Below are 15,264 nucleotides of genomic sequence, written 5' to 3' on the forward strand. Positions count from 1 at the left end.
GGGACTTTGCCTCACCAGGACTTTGCCTCACCCAGTGAAGGGCATTCCCAGCTCTGGTGCTCATTCACCCTATTGCTTGGGAAGAAACCTACCACCAAGTCAATCACCAGCCCCACTCCTGCACCTCCAGGGTTTCTCTTGGAGCTCTCCCATATCCTATGTAAGATTCCCCTCCTCCTTGGCTTGTGAGAGTTGACAAGAGTTCACTTCAAGGTGGTATGGAGCCAGGTATGCATGGCACATATTCAGTTGTCACTGGTGCACATACACACACTGGCAGACTTTCAAAACTGTTTGCACAGGTTGCAGGTGTGAATAATCACAGACACATTTTTTCACATACGATTGTTTTTAGTTGCAACTGAGGTAACTTAGACAACTATAAGTACCTGCTGGCACCAGCAAATTAGTGACTTATGCCTAGACAGGCAAATGAACTGCATTATGCTTCCATTATTTCCACAAGTCCAGGTGTAGGGAAGAAAGTGGAGGAAGAGAAAAGGACAGAAGAAAATCAGGACTGCCCTTGCAATCCATCTCTCCTCGTGCACTAGAATGCCTGGGAAATTCATCCCTTCCCCAATGAATTTTTCACTCAGTGAGGATTTTCTCCTTTCTGTTGGACAGAAGTACAAAGATGTGGAGCCGACTCTGAAGATCAAGGAGGTGGATGGTTCGGAGCTGGTGAAGAAGTTCTCGGAGGAAATGGAGAGCATGCTGCGCAGAAAAGTAGAAGCTGTTGAGGTACAAACTTCAGAACAGTCTGGGGAGATCCCCTTCTGCCCACTACAAAGTTAGAAACACACCGAAGACCAAATTTGAAAGGTATTTAGGCATCTACCAATGCAGACAGGGGCCTAGAGGGAGTTATAAAGCACCTAGGTACCTGACTTCCATTGAAATAAATAGGACTCAGGTACCAAGGTGATTCTGAAAATTCCACTAGGTGTCTCTCTGCATCTTTAGGATCCGAAATACCTCTAAAAAGATCTATCATGATTTCCCTGCAACTGCTAAGGTACATGGGTGTACAAGTTATACAAGGCCTTCACTGCCCATCCAAACAACAGCTGATGTTTCTTAACTCCTTCTGATATTTAGTAGCCATTTGCAGGATGATCCTGCCATAGAAACAGAGTGATATTGGTGTTTATGTCAGCCAAATGTGAAAGGGAAAGAAGTTACTTGGTTAGAAAATGAACATCAATTCAAAAGATCCAGACCTAACTCTTCAGAAGGGAACCCTACCCGAGGCAGCACACATTAGCTGCTGAAGAGGGGCAGCCTGTTTGAACATTGTAGCTGCGTCTACACGTGCACGCTACTTCGAAGTAGCGGCAGTAACTTCGAAATAGCGCCCGTCACGTCTACACGTGTTGGGCGCTATTTCGAAGTTGAAATCGACGTTAGGCGGCGAGACGTCGAAGTCGCTAACCCCATGAGGGGATGGGAATAGCGCCCTACTTCGACGTTCAACATCGAAGCAGGGACGTGTAGACGATCCGCGTCCCGCAACATCGAAATAGCGGGGTCCTCCATGGCGGCCATCAGCTGGGGGGTTGAGAGATACTCTCTCTCCAGCCCTTGCGGGGCTCTGTGGTCACCGTGGGCAGCAGCCCTTAGCCCAGGGCTTCTGGCTGCTGCTGCTGCAGCTGGGGGTCCGTGCTGCATATACAGGGTCTGCAACTAGTTGTTGGCTCTGTGTATCTTGCACTGTTTAATGAAAGTGTGTCTGGGAGGGGCCCTTTAAGGGAGCGACTTGCTGTTGAGTCCGCCCCGTGACCCTGTCTGCAGCTGTGCCTGGCTCCCTTATTTCGATGTGTGCTACTTTGGCGTGTAGACGTTCCCTCGCTGTGCCTATTTCGATGTTGGGCTGAGCAACGTCGAAGTTGAACATCGACGTTGCCAGCCCTGGAGGACGTGTAGACGTTATTCATCGAAATAGCCTATTTCGATGTCGCAACATCGAAATAAGCTATTTCGAAGTTGGGTGCACGTGTAGACGTAGCCTGTATGGCCCAGTGTAGCATACTGTGTGACTGATGTAGCTAAGCAACACCTATGTACTGTGAGTTTGGCTCATGCACCTGTCTGAGTATGTGTCCTGTACACATTATTTGCTCTCTGATTGGGTGAGGTTCTTTGACGTGTGTTATGTAGGGAAGTCAGGCTAGAATCTTCATCATAATGGTCGCGTCTAGTCCTAATATCCAGGAATCTATTATGTGCCAGTGTACTTACCCTAATTTTAGAAATGCAGATCCATAGTCACAGAGTCCTGGTTGCTTAAGAACCAGTTGGTGTAAACAAATAAAGATGGGCCACAATCACAATGTTTTGGGGCTGGATCTAGAGGAACGTTTGGGTGTGTTCAGGTCCAGGGTTTTGGTGTGAACTTATCAGAGCACTAGGAATCTTCCATGACATGTAGAGTTTGGATTGCTTTATGAAGCCCCAAAACACAGCTACAGCCTATTGTGCAATGTAAATGTAGCTGCATTTAAGTAGGATTCCATCTTAGTCTAAACATCTTCTCTTTGTGTGTGTTCGCATTAGAGGCTGGTGGAAGCAGCAGAAGATGCAGATCTGAATCATGAATTCAACTCCTCACTGGTGGTATGTTCCTATCCTTCAAAGACAAAACTCTGATTCATGTGACAGGGTGCCTTGGACTAACTGGCCAATTGCCAGGCATGCTCTGCCAAAGCCAGAAGTGCTCAGTTAGCCAAGTGTCCTATTCCTAGGCATGGTGCCATGCTTCTTGCCTTCAAAGCACCCAGCAGCACATTAATAACTCAATTTTGTCTCACTAGAAGCCATCCTGATTAAATAAATGACTCCAACAGCTCCAGGGTAGTAAACTCATGCTGAAGAGCACTCATCAGATTCTTGCTGCACGTGTTGGTGGCAGCTGGGGATACTGCAAAAAGAAAAAAGGGTGGTGAATGGCATTCAATGTCACCCCCAGCTGTGACTCATCAAATGCCTTTAAAGGTGATCTCCAAAGGAAGCTGTCTTTTGGGCTGTTCCATCCTGGAGAAGAGATGCCAAGTGATCCATAGGAAAAGAAGTTGACTTTTAACAGGGGAAATAACAGGGACTCTGTAAATTTGGCTGTAAAAGTCTGGTGGGGCTGGTGATTTGATATGATAAGAAACTGGAGGGTTTGAAAATGACTACAGGTTGAACCTCTCTAGTCTGGAACTCTGTTGTCTGGCAATATCCATAATCCAACATGATTTTAGTTAGCCAGATAGCCACTTATCATGGGTGTGGCCAAGTTTCCCCTCATCCTGTAAAGTTTGTTTGCAGCCACCAGTCCTGACTCTCAGTGTTCTGTGCTGTTACTTATCTGTAAATTTACCCTTAAATGTCTTCTAAGATCCCAGTAAGCAGTGGAAGAGTTGGTAATGTGTTAGACAATATTGATCTCCCGCGGCCCAGCAAATTCTCTTGTTTGGCACCAGTCAGGTCCCACGGGTGCTGGACTAGAGAGGTTCAACCTGTACCAGGTAAAATCGAGCAGTTGCCCATTCTCAGTTCTACTGGCACTACATCTGTCAAACAGGAGAGGAGAAGGATTAAGGACTGAGGGTCCATCTGTACTGCATGTTTCTTTCAGCTGTGTGTAGCTTCTGTACTAAGGTAGCCCTCATAGCACAGGTTTAAGCAGCAGAGTAGATGGTAGGGCCTGGGGCTGACAAGTAAAAGGTGTGGTTCTGTACCCAAGCACATGGCTTTCAACCTGCCCAAGCTGTGCCTTCCCATATGCTGTATATGTTTAGCTGCAGGAAAAGACTTTGGTCTCTGGCAGCAGGGAAGCAGCAAGGGGGAGAGGCTTTGCAAGCTCTCTGCTGTCAGGGCCTTTCACCACCACATGGAAGGATTCTGGCAATGGGGAAGGACTCCAGCAGGAGGGAGGCCATGGGGAGGAGCAGAGAGAGGTTGTTTTTTCTGGCAGCACTGACAACGAACTCTCTTTCTGTCTTTTCCCTTCCCTCGGCCTTGTTTCTCCTCCTCACCAGTTTGATTACTACCACTCTCTGCTGATTAATGAGAAGGATGAGAATGATAATTACGTGGAGCTTGGAAATGAATTCATTCTGGAGCCAAATGAGCATTTCAATAATCTGCTGGTGAACACAACGTACAGCGATGTGCAACTCCCAACCAATGTCTACAACAAAGGTACTGGGGCTCTTACCTCTGACTTAAGGTCAGCCTGGACACTACAGTGGAAGAACAGCATATGTAGGTGGTCAAGAAGTGAAAGACAGAGAATAAGGATTCTACTATGACTTCAAGGCACTGTCCTTCTGGTGGCAGCAGGGAGCTCTGGGAGGTGTCATGCCTCCTGCAGCCACATCATTGCAATTGTACTTGGTTACTGCTCTCCCCTCCTTGTACGTCCATACATCTGCCAGTCACAATCTGGCTGTAGATCAGGAGCTGGCCTATGTCTGTTGGACTGGTGGGCAAGCTCCTGAAATATGGAGCAGCATAGTCCTCACAGGCTGAGGCTCTTTGCACTCATGATGTTAAAACTGTGTGCCGCAGTGCCAAAAGCTGCCGGGGGGCTGGGGCCAAGGTGGGAGGGGGCCCAGCTCCACACGCAGCAATGGCACAATGCTTTGTGGCATTTCAAGGGATCCTGAGCTCCAGCCACTGTCACTGCTACAGTGGCAGCAGAAGGAGCTCCAAGTCCCTTTGAAATGCCAGGCCCAGGGTCAGCTGTTCCCTTTGCCCCCTCCTGTCGGCAGATTTGTCGATGTGGTTTAATGATCAGCCAATCTAAGTTATTAACTAGTTGTGGTATTTTAATGTGTTACTAGCCCAACTGTAGTTTGTAAAATAGTAGTATTTGGTCTCTCATTTGCTGTGAAAATGATATGTATTAAATGGTGCAATGAATTCACATCACTGTGACTCTTTGGGGTAATGCTACTCACTAATTTGGCTCCTGAGCCACTGAGATCAGAGTGTCACTGCTCTCGCCCTTCATTTGCAAACACGCATGATTTACTTGCCCTACGTTAGGTCTCTTTTAAAGCTTTGCTCTCATTATTTGTTATGCTGCTTGATTTAGAAATGACGTCCACCACTGCAAAGTTGAGAAGTTTAGGAGGGTTTTATAACTCAAAAAGGGTTTTGATCAAAGCTTCACGTATCCTGTTGCTGCTGCTCCACTTGGTCCTCTCTGGTGCTGGAATAGATACCACTGCAACTTGTCTCACGTCGGACTCCAATGTCTCCTATAAATCTTTTGATTTATACAGGTGTGAAATCAGGGTCAGGGAACAGAGGTCAGGCCTTGGGGGGGAGAATTGGAGACAGAAGAAAGGAATGAGAAAGATGTCAAAAAGTAAAGTAATAGTGGAAAGAAAGGGAGCTTTCAAATCGAAGGGCTTGTCCACATTTGGCAATTGCATCATGACTGAACATGACTGGAGAAATCCTGATAACTAGCGTGCAGTGCTCAACACTCTCTGTAACCAGGGACTGTCATGCTTAGCAATGTTTCAGCTGTCTGGGCTACCACAGCCTGCTGCTATGGGGCTATAACACAACAGTCCTTGTTTATACTGAGTGTTACATTGTGTACAGCCTTGTGTTAATTACCATAGCCCCTCAGGATCCGGTTCTAATTTGATGTAATCAACCAGGTTAGACAAATCTGCCCAAAAGAGAAAGGAAGATGGTGTGTGACCCAAGCAAATTTGTGATTGCTTGTGGTGAGTTATATTCCAGGATTTGCTTGAACAGTGAAGACACTTCTTCTGGCAATATTTGTTTGAAACCTAGTTTCAGTAGGATACTGGTCATCATGCAGAGAGTGGCTGCTGTGCGGAATTGTTGTAATTGTGTTCAAACCATGAAATATCACTGCAGCCGTGTCTACACGTGCACGCTACTTCGAAGTAGCGGCACTAACTTTGAAATAGCGCCTGTCACGGCTACACGCATCGGGCGCTATTTCGAAGTTAACTTCGACGTTAGGCGGCGAGACGTCAAAGTCGCTAACCCCATGAGGGGATAGGAATAGCGCCCTACTTCGACGTTCAACGTCGAAGTAGGGACCGTGTAGTCGTTGCGCGTCCCGCAACGTCGAAATTGCGAGGTCCTCCATGGCGGCCATCAGCTGAGGGGTTGAGAGACGCTCTCTTCAGCCCCTCAGCTCAATGGTGGCCGCATGGAGTGGCCCCTTAAAGGTCCCCTCCCCCTCCCTTCCTGTGCAGGAAGCTGAGGGAATGTGCAGGCGGCAGCCCAGACACGCGGCCAGCCTGCACGTCCCTCAGCCAGCACAGCCACCCACCCAGCTGCGATGGCTGCCCGGCAGCCCACCCAGCACCCCCAGGGGACCCCCCCCAAGGGGAGCCAGGGCAGCCAGCCCAGCCAGGCGGGCAGCCAGGCTGGCAAGCGGCAGCGGGGCCCCTCCTGGACGGAGGCTGAGCTGCGGGACCTGCTGGGGCTCTGGAGCGAGGAGGAGGTGCTCCAGGTAATGGGGAGCAAGAGGCGGAACGCGGATGCATTCGCTCGGCTGGCTGACAGCCTGGCTGTCCAGGGTCACCCTGCCCGCACTCCTGATCACATCAGGAGTAAGGTGAAGGAGCTGCGGCAGGGTTACGCCCGGGCCTGGGATGCGGCCACCTGATCTGGGGCCACCCCCGTCACTTGCCCCTTTTACAGGGAGCTCAGGGACATCCTGGGCTCCCGGCACACCTCCTCCGCTCCGGCCACCCTTGATATCTCGGCCGACGAGCCCCAGCAGGCCCTGCAGCCGGAGTCTGCCCCGGAGGTAAGCCCCGCACCCCGGGGGCGCCCCCCGGAGCCCACCCCCGGGCCATTGCGGCAGGAGGAGGAGGAGGAGGAGGAGGGGGGCTCCTCCTCTGCAGAATCCGGGCTGCAGATCCTACTCCTGCCATCCCGGAGCAGCAGCCGGGCCTCTGCCCCCCAGGGATCTCCAGACCGTGGGAGCAGACCGACAGGTAGGTACCCCCCTCTGGTGTACACCCCTGGGCTTGAGGGGCGGGGGGTAATAGATATGTGTCCAGGGCCCCCCACATGCTCACATGGCCATGGCCCCAAGGACAGCAGGGCCATGGCCCTCACAGCAGTGCATCAGCCCCTGCCCCCCCGTCACCCCGCACGACAGTGCCATGCCCCATCCCCAGGGCAGCAGGGAGTGGAACCTCGAGGGGCCCCCGGGAGGAGTGGGTGGAACACCCCGCAGCAGCAGCAGCATGTGATGGAGTGGGGGGAGTGCAAAAGGGAGACTCAGGCTACATATGAGCAACAAGAGCCGAATAGCTCCCAGGGGCAAAGGATGATCCTGGGGCTACAGCTGGCAGGTGACACCTCTGCCCTGAACAAAGAGGAGGGAGGAGCCGAGCTGGCTTGGAATTGGGGGGGGAAGGGTGGGGGCCACAGGTAGAGGCTAGGGGAAGGGAGAGCTGGAAGGCAGCCAGCCTGAGGAGGGGGACAGCTGCATCCCAGAGGGGCCCCCCTTGGGGTCTTCTCCCCAGGACGGGTTGGAAGGACTGTCTCTTCCGACAGCTGGTGCTGTCACTCCTGGGAGAAACTGGGCATCTGTGGCCTAAAAAACCTCTCCTGCTGTCAGACCCTGCGGGGTGGAGTGAGAGTCGCTCCCACCAGGGGACGGGGTGCAGGGCAGGGGGGCCCCTGAACCCCATCCATCACAGCAGCATCTCCCGGGGACGGGGATGGGGAACCTGCAGCACAGGGCTGGGGGGACAAATGCCACGGCTCGGGGCCCACACTAACGCCTGTCTCCATTCTTCTTCCCCCCCTCCTCTCCTGTGTCCCGCACCTGCACCATCAGAAGGACCGGAAGAGAGCGCCAGCAAGGCCTCAGTGGTCCCGGAGAGCCCTCTGGGACCATCGCTCCAGGCCAGCCCCTCAGCCGAGGACCAACCAGCCCCACAGCGGGCTAGACGGCAGACCCTGCACCACCACCAGCCGACGGCGACGGACCCCCAGCTGCTGGCCATCCACCGACGGCAGCTGGAGGTCGCGGAGTAGCACCTGCAGCTGCAGGAGCGGGCGCTGGCCTGGCGCCAAGAGGCATGGGGGGCCTACATGGAGACTTTTAACCGCCTGGTGGACTACCTGGCCCCCCATGCCGCGCCGGCCACCGCAGCGCCCGCCGTGCCTGCTCCACCAGCCGCACCACCAGCTGCTCCGCCCGTCGCCGTCCCGTCTGCCGTCGCCCTGCCACCCACCGCCGAGGGCCGGAGTGCCGAGGGACCCCTGGAGCCACCTGAGACTCGCCGGGCACATCTTCCGGTCCGGCCCGCCCCCAGCCAGCCCCGGACAGGGCTGCGACCGCGGCGGGGCTCCCAGCCGGCCACGCCCAGTGCCGGACTATAGGGGCAAGGGGCCTGGGACGTGGCCCCCCCCCTTGTATATAGTTTAAACTTATTATTTGGTGCCCCCCATTTGCCCCATCCCCCCCATGTAAATAGTTCTCCCCTTTATCCTCCCTGGTTTTCTTTTTATTGATGAGGACACTTGTTTCTTAGTATTGTTTTATTTGTACATATTAGTTTGTTTCCACATGTTTGTATATAGTTTGTTCTTGTTTCATATATTTACAGTTAAAAAAAAAAGTTCTGAAAGAAAAAGAAGTTTAAGTTCAGCCACAAGTGCGTGCTGTCATTTGTCCAGGAAAAGTGGGAGGGGGGTGCGGTGGGGTGCTCCATGGTGTGGGCGTTGGGGCAGGAGTGTGGTGGAGGAAGGGGAGGGCAGTGGGGGGCCTGGGCAGAGTTCACCCCGCGGCCTCATCATTGAAGTGGGCCCGCAGGGCCTCCCGGACCTGGGTCCCTTCGGGGTCCACCTGCCGACTGGGGGCAGCAGGTGGCTGGATGTCTGCCCTGCCGGCCTCCGTAGCCCAGCCCTGGAAAAAGGTCTCCCCCTTGCTCTCCACCAAATTGTGCAGGGCGCAGCAGGCACCCACAATCTGGGGGATGTTGTTGGGGCCCGCATCCAGGCGGGTCAGGAGACATCTCCAGCAACCCTTCAGGCGGCCAAATGAGCGCTCCACCACCTGGCGCACGTGGTTCAGGCGCTGGTTGAAGCGCTCCTGGCTAGCGGAGAGATGGCCCGTGTACGGGTGCATGAGCCACAGGCGGAGGGGGTACACCGCATCTGCGATGACGCAGAGGGGCATGGTGGTGTCCCCCACAGGGATCTCCCACTGGGGGATGTAGGTCCCCGCCTCCAGCCGGTGGCACAGGCCCGAGTTCCGGAAAACCCGGGCGTCGTGGGTGCTGCCAGGCCAGCCCACATAAATGTCCTGGAAACGGCCCCGGCTGTCCACCAAGGCCTGGAGGACCACAGAATGGTAGCCCTTGTGATTCAGGTATCGTCCTCCACTGTGATGCGGGGCGCGGATGGGGATGTGAGTCCCATCCAGAGCCCCGAAGCAGTTGGGGAAGCCCAGGGTGGCAAAGGCCGCGATGGTGGCATCTGGGTCCCCCAGCCTCACGAGCCTGTGCAGGAGCATGGCATTGATGGCATGCACAACCTGCAGAGAAAGCACATGGGACAGCACCAATGAGGGGTGTGCAGGGTGTGCGTGGCCCTGCCCTGCCCTGCCCTCCTCTGCCCGGACCCCCCTCCCCTCAAATGCCCTCCCCCCATGGGTTCTCTTACCTCCATGAGGACAGCCCCGACGGTGGCCTTGCCGACACCAAACTGCTGTCTCACGGATCGGTAGCTGTCGGGGTGGCCAGCTTCCAGACAGCGATGCCGACCCGTTTCTGCACTGTGAGGGCACGCCGCATGGCCGTGTCCTGGTGCCTGAGTGCGGGGGTGAGCCACTGGCACAGCTCCATAAATGTCTGCCGGCTCATCCTGAAGTTCCTGAGCCAGCGGTCGTCGTCCCACTCCCCAAGCACCAGCCGCTCCCACCAGTCGGTGCTGGTGGGGTAGCTCCACAGCCACCGGCGTGTGAGGCGGGGGAGGGGCGGGGTGCTGCAGGGTTAGGGGTTGAGCCCTGCTGCCCTGGGGGCAGCTCCTCCTCCGGTTTAGCAAGGAGGTGCTCAGCTGCCTCCCGCGTGGCATGGAACAGGGCAAGCCCTGCTCCTGCCGGGAGGGCTGGGTGGACCTCTGGCGGCTGCTGCTGCTGCTGCTGCTGCTGCTGCTGCTGCTGCTGGGGGGTCCATGACTGCGGCGCCTGGGGTCTGTGTGCCTATGGCTCCTCAGACCGCGTGCTGTGCAGGCTGCGTGTGTCTGGGAGGGGCCCTTTAAGGGAGCGGCTAGCTGTTGCCCCGGAAGCGCTAGTCCGCCCTGTGACCCTGTCTGCACCTGTGCATGGCATCCCTATTTCGATGTGTGCTACTTTGGCGTGTAGACGTTCCCTCGCTGCGCCTATTTCGATGTTGAGCTGCGCAACGTCGAAGTTGAACATCGACGTTGCCGGCCCTGGAGGACGTGTAGACGCTATTCATCGAAATAGCCTATTTCGATGTCGCTACATCGAAATAAGCTATTTCAATGTAGCGTGCACGTGTAGACGTAGCCTGTATGTACAAGCTCCACGCTTGTGAGATCTTTCTCTTGGTTCCCACAACTCTCTTCTATACTGTCCTTTTTTTTTCCCCCTTCTGTTGCCCCCTTCCTTCCCCTCTGCTCATGTTTCCTGTCTCCACCTTTCCCCACAGACCCAGCCATACTGAATGGCGTTTACATGTCAGAAGCCCTGAATCCTATTTTTGTGGACAATTTCCAAAGAGACCCAACACTGACCTGGCAATACTTTGGCAGCTCTACTGGATTCTTCAGACTTTACCCAGGTAGAGATACTGAGACATTCTCAGCCCTTTCTCTGAAAACCAGGTCAAAATGTGAAACATGCTGTGGAAGGGAACACGAGGAAACAGAACCTATTCTGGGAAGCCTAAAGGTCGGGGGATCACTGCTTCCCCTTGCAGAGTAGTAAGTATGGATTGCAGGTGGGCCTGGGACTGGAATCCCCAAAAGGGAGATAACTTGGAAATAACCAACTACCAGAGGTTGCCTGAGTGGATGGAACTGAGATGGTTTCCACCAAAAGCACATTCTTCTAAAATAGGGTTTGGAACCCAGTTTTTTTTCAATACCTTTTTCTGCAGCCCAAATATATAAATGCGTATAAGAGTGAATGAATGAACGAAAAATCAATAAATTTTCAGTTTATTATTTATTCACAATAATAATAGTACATAATAATGTAAATCTCGATATAAAATGCTTAAGTGCCTAACTTTTTTATTACCTTAATTGCGTGGGAAGATATGAGATGTACTAAATTAATAGGCTTGTGTGTGACAATCTGTATCTTTCCTAAGGCCCGGTATTTTCTTCCCAAGGACCAGTATCGGGCCGTGGACCCCACTTCAGGAAAAGCTGCTGTAAAAGATTAACACTGGTGGCAGCAGGACAGTGTATCTTAAACTTTTCGAGATCCTGGGACACCAAACAATAGTATTTTTTATGCAGAACTCTTATGAAAACCAAAATGAAGTAATTTAATCTGGTATCATAACAATGAAGAAGTAACATCGTATCTTGTTTTAATAACCAAAAATATATACCAATAATGTACGGTATCAAAAAATTGTGCCAGTAGAAGCCTCTCATTCTCTAGCCATTAGCCACCGTACAGTGGAGGGGACCGCACAGCCAGTGTGTTGCACCTGTGACACCACAGGATGATTACACTGTGGTTTCGGTCTGCCTTTTGATTTTTTTAACTCCCTGTTCCCATCACTGCGTAAGGGCAGGAGGTCTTGCCCTCACATCTGGCCAGCAGTTAATTCTTCCCTGGTCCAGTCCTGTTCTGCTCTGCTCTGTCTGGGATTCTGCAACCTCTGTCCTGGGCCTGTGGGGCAAACTCTGTGGCAGTGTCCTCACTTCCCCTTCCACACTGACAGGAGTGAGTGGGCTACCCTGAACCCAGCCAGAATCACATCCCTTACTCCAGGCCCACCAAGGGGGTGCGAGGAAAGAGGGCAGCTGTCCCAAGCCTGACATTTCAAAGGGTCCCTGACCTCTGCCTGCTGCTGTTACTTTGGCAGCAGCAGTGGCTGGAGCTCCCGGCCCCTTTGAGGTGCTGCAGCCCTGCTGCTCCAGCTGCATATGGCTGTAAGAGAGTCTGGGTGGGTTTGACTGTCTGGGTGGTGCTGAGAGCTGACTGCCCTAGGCTCCTTCTCCCCTACTCTTGCCCTGGGGCCTGTTGTGGCTGTTGTACTGCTGGCTCACCTCAAAACCATGAGAGTCAGCATCACTGCAGCTATTGGAGAAAGCTGTGCACAAATGGGATAATGATGAAAGTAAATGCACCCCACTCCCGAGTTTTAAACGTTCCCCAGAGCGCCAGGCAAAGCACAGCTACATTTTATGTAAAAATTAACCAACACACTCAAGGGAGTGTGTGAAGGCCAGGAATTAAAATTAGAATCACTTTGTGTGTGTTTATGCGATGTGGCTGCTGCTGGAGCTCTGCTGTTGGCTATGAGAGTCATATGACTCTGGGAATGTAAATGTCTCGCAGCCCAACAGTGGATTTCCCCAATGGACCATGCTCTGAAAGTTGTCAACCCCTGCTATAAGGTATCCTCATGTTTAAAATAGGTCCCAGAGCTACGGGTAATTGAAAGTCTGGTGTCTGCTGGGTTTGGGGCCTGTTATCCTGAGTCCTCCTTTTTCTGCCGTGTTCAGGGATAAAGTGGATGCCAGATGAGAATGGAGTCATCTCCTTTGACTGCAGGAATCGAGGCTGGTGAGAGACTTGGCCCCATCCTCTTTATCTTTCTCTCTTGCCCTCTTTTTCTCCTCTTCTTTTGGAACTTTGATTTGCCCTTGTTCTGAGATGTGTCCACACCGTTCCTAGTGTGGGTTGCAGAGGTACGAATAGAACATACACAGACACCTCAGTCCAGTGCGGAGTCTAAAGAGAGCCCCTGTTGCACGCTGCTCCTGGGAGAGAAAGGGGATAGCTAAACGAGTGTCTGTGCAATCACATTGTATCATACCGGATTAGAGAGTGTTGTCCATCCCCTTCCAACAGCCCTCTAACCATGGTTGGGTCTCACATCTCATGGGGAATCACCATCAGTAACTCCATAATTTATCCCCCATCCTACTTTGAGACTGCAGCCAATGGGATGAGACTCTTCTGAGCCCATCAATGCCACTTTTTCAGTCAGTCATCTCAGGAGGAGGTGTGCTCAATATTATGTAACAACAGGTTCCCTGTCACCTCTGCAGAGCTCCAAGGCTTGGACAGCTCAGTAAACTAAAACTCAGATCACTACTGTCCAACAGGGGAACAACCCGGTCATATTTATATGAGTGGTACAAGTTGCATGGGATAATGAGTACATTCCCTATCCTGCCACTGCCAGGCAGATGCTCCAGACATTTATGTTGTCTTGGGGCTAGAATTAAGGACTTGATATGGCCAATGGTGTGCCCAGAACTCTGCAGTCCCAGATGCTCATGTGGTACTGGCTTCTCTTCTCTCCCAATCCTTTAAAGGTACATCCAGGCGGCCACCTCACCCAAGGACATTGTCATCGTGGTGGATGTCAGTGGAAGTATGAAGGGTCTGCGGATGACCATTGCCAAACACACCATCATCACCATTTTGGACACGCTGGGGGAAAATGACTTTGTCAATATTATTGCAGTAAGTGTATTCCAGTCCAAAGATAAAACAACTCACTCCATCAATCTTGCTTGCCTCTCAGCTCCACCAGCAAACCCTGCAGGGATAGCAATATCTACTGCAACTCTAGAGTAAGACAGATATTGAAAATAAAAACAAATCAGCTATGATGAGTCAGCTGTGGCAAGCACTTCAATGAGTGACCAGCAGGATGTATCATAATTCCTTATTCAGACTGTGATCAACAATCATACTTTGTTCATTTCTTTTCCTGGTTTTATTCCTTTTCTTAGGAAAACAAAACTTTAGTGATGATGCAAGAACTCAGTCTGCAACTATTTTACCTTGATCAGTGACTCTTTCGTATTTCACAGACTAAATGCAGAAGGACTGAGTCAAACTGGGATGGGGGCATTTAATGCTTCAGGAAGTGGTGGCGCTATTTTGATTTATGGCCTCAATCCCTCTGAGTCAGTGATAGGTGGTGCTAGGAGGCATGGTGATACCGAAACTGTCATCTTTCCTATGGGATGTATAAGCAAAATCCTGGCTACCTGTGGTCAAGAGAGAGAGTCCTTTGCTCAAGAATAATGAAATTAACTTTTTTATGACCTGTCTGGAATCACCATGGTACAGTAATCTCTGTGCTGACTTCCCATTGAACAGAATTCAGTGTAAGGTTGCTCTCATGATTTTCAAAGCCCTTGTGAGAAAGACACAAGAAGTAATTCTTCTGCTCTACTCTGTGTAAATTAGGCCTCACTTGGAGTACTGTGAGGAGTACACATTTCAAGGAAAATGTGGCGAAATTGGAGAAGGTCGAGAGAAGAGCAATGAAGAAGATTACAGGGCTAGAAAACATGACCTATGAGGGCGTACTGAAAGCACTGTGTTTGTTTAGTTTGGAAAAGAGAAGACCTGGAGGGGACTTGATAGCAGCCTTCAAGTTCCTAAAAGGGTGTTGCAAAGAAGAGAGAAAAAATATTCTCCTTAACTTCTGGCAATAGGCGAAGAAGCAATGTGCTTAAAATGTAGCAAGGAAGGGTTCGGCTGGACATTAGGAAAAGCTTCCTATCTGTCATGGTGGTTAAACACTGGAATAAGTTGCCTAAGGAAGTTGTGGAATCTCCATCAGTGGAGAATCAGTGGAGATATTTAAGACCATGTTAGATAGGCATCTGTCAGAGATGATCTAGATGGTGCTTGGTCCTGCTATGATGAGAGGGGACTGGGCTAGATGACCTCTCAAGGTTGTTTCCAGTTGTAGAAGTCTATGATTCTATGATTCATGGAGTTAGGCCTGTCTATCCAAAAGACTTTTTCTCTCCCTATGTGACCATGACCTTCCAAGGCACCACTGAAACAATAAGACTGTTGACCAATAGACGGGTGGCTTGTGACCACAGAAAACAGAATTTGCACAGGACAAAGACTGTGGAACTCAAAGCCAGAGAAGAAAAGAGCAATTGCTAACCTCTTCCCTGTCAAAACTAAATACAAACCCCACATTCCTGCCCAGGATGTCAATAATTGTACCACTATTCCTATAGATTTAGGAGAACAAAATACCAAAATCCCTAAACCCTGCTGATGGG

The 15,264-nt window shown here is 51.6% G+C and overlaps 1 protein-coding gene across 1 annotated transcript in view; it reads left to right on the plus strand.

The window, feature by feature from the left end:
• The window catches only part of CACNA2D4 (calcium voltage-gated channel auxiliary subunit alpha2delta 4), a 191,074-nt gene that overhangs the window by 13,030 nt on the left and 162,780 nt on the right, over nt 1-15,264 (plus strand). Inside the window, exons 3-8 of the mRNA XM_075000558.1 lie at nt 628-744; nt 2,557-2,616; nt 4,026-4,188; nt 10,683-10,814; nt 12,721-12,781; nt 13,540-13,690. Coding sequence (XP_074856659.1) covers nt 628-744; nt 2,557-2,616; nt 4,026-4,188; nt 10,683-10,814; nt 12,721-12,781; nt 13,540-13,690 — 684 coding nt within the window. The remainder of the gene's footprint in view (nt 1-627; nt 745-2,556; nt 2,617-4,025; nt 4,189-10,682; nt 10,815-12,720; nt 12,782-13,539; nt 13,691-15,264) is intronic.

The sequence above is a fragment of the Carettochelys insculpta genome, chromosome 1, assembly GCF_033958435.1.
Source record: "Carettochelys insculpta isolate YL-2023 chromosome 1, ASM3395843v1, whole genome shotgun sequence".
NCBI classification, from domain to species: domain Eukaryota; kingdom Metazoa; phylum Chordata; order Testudines; family Carettochelyidae; genus Carettochelys; species Carettochelys insculpta.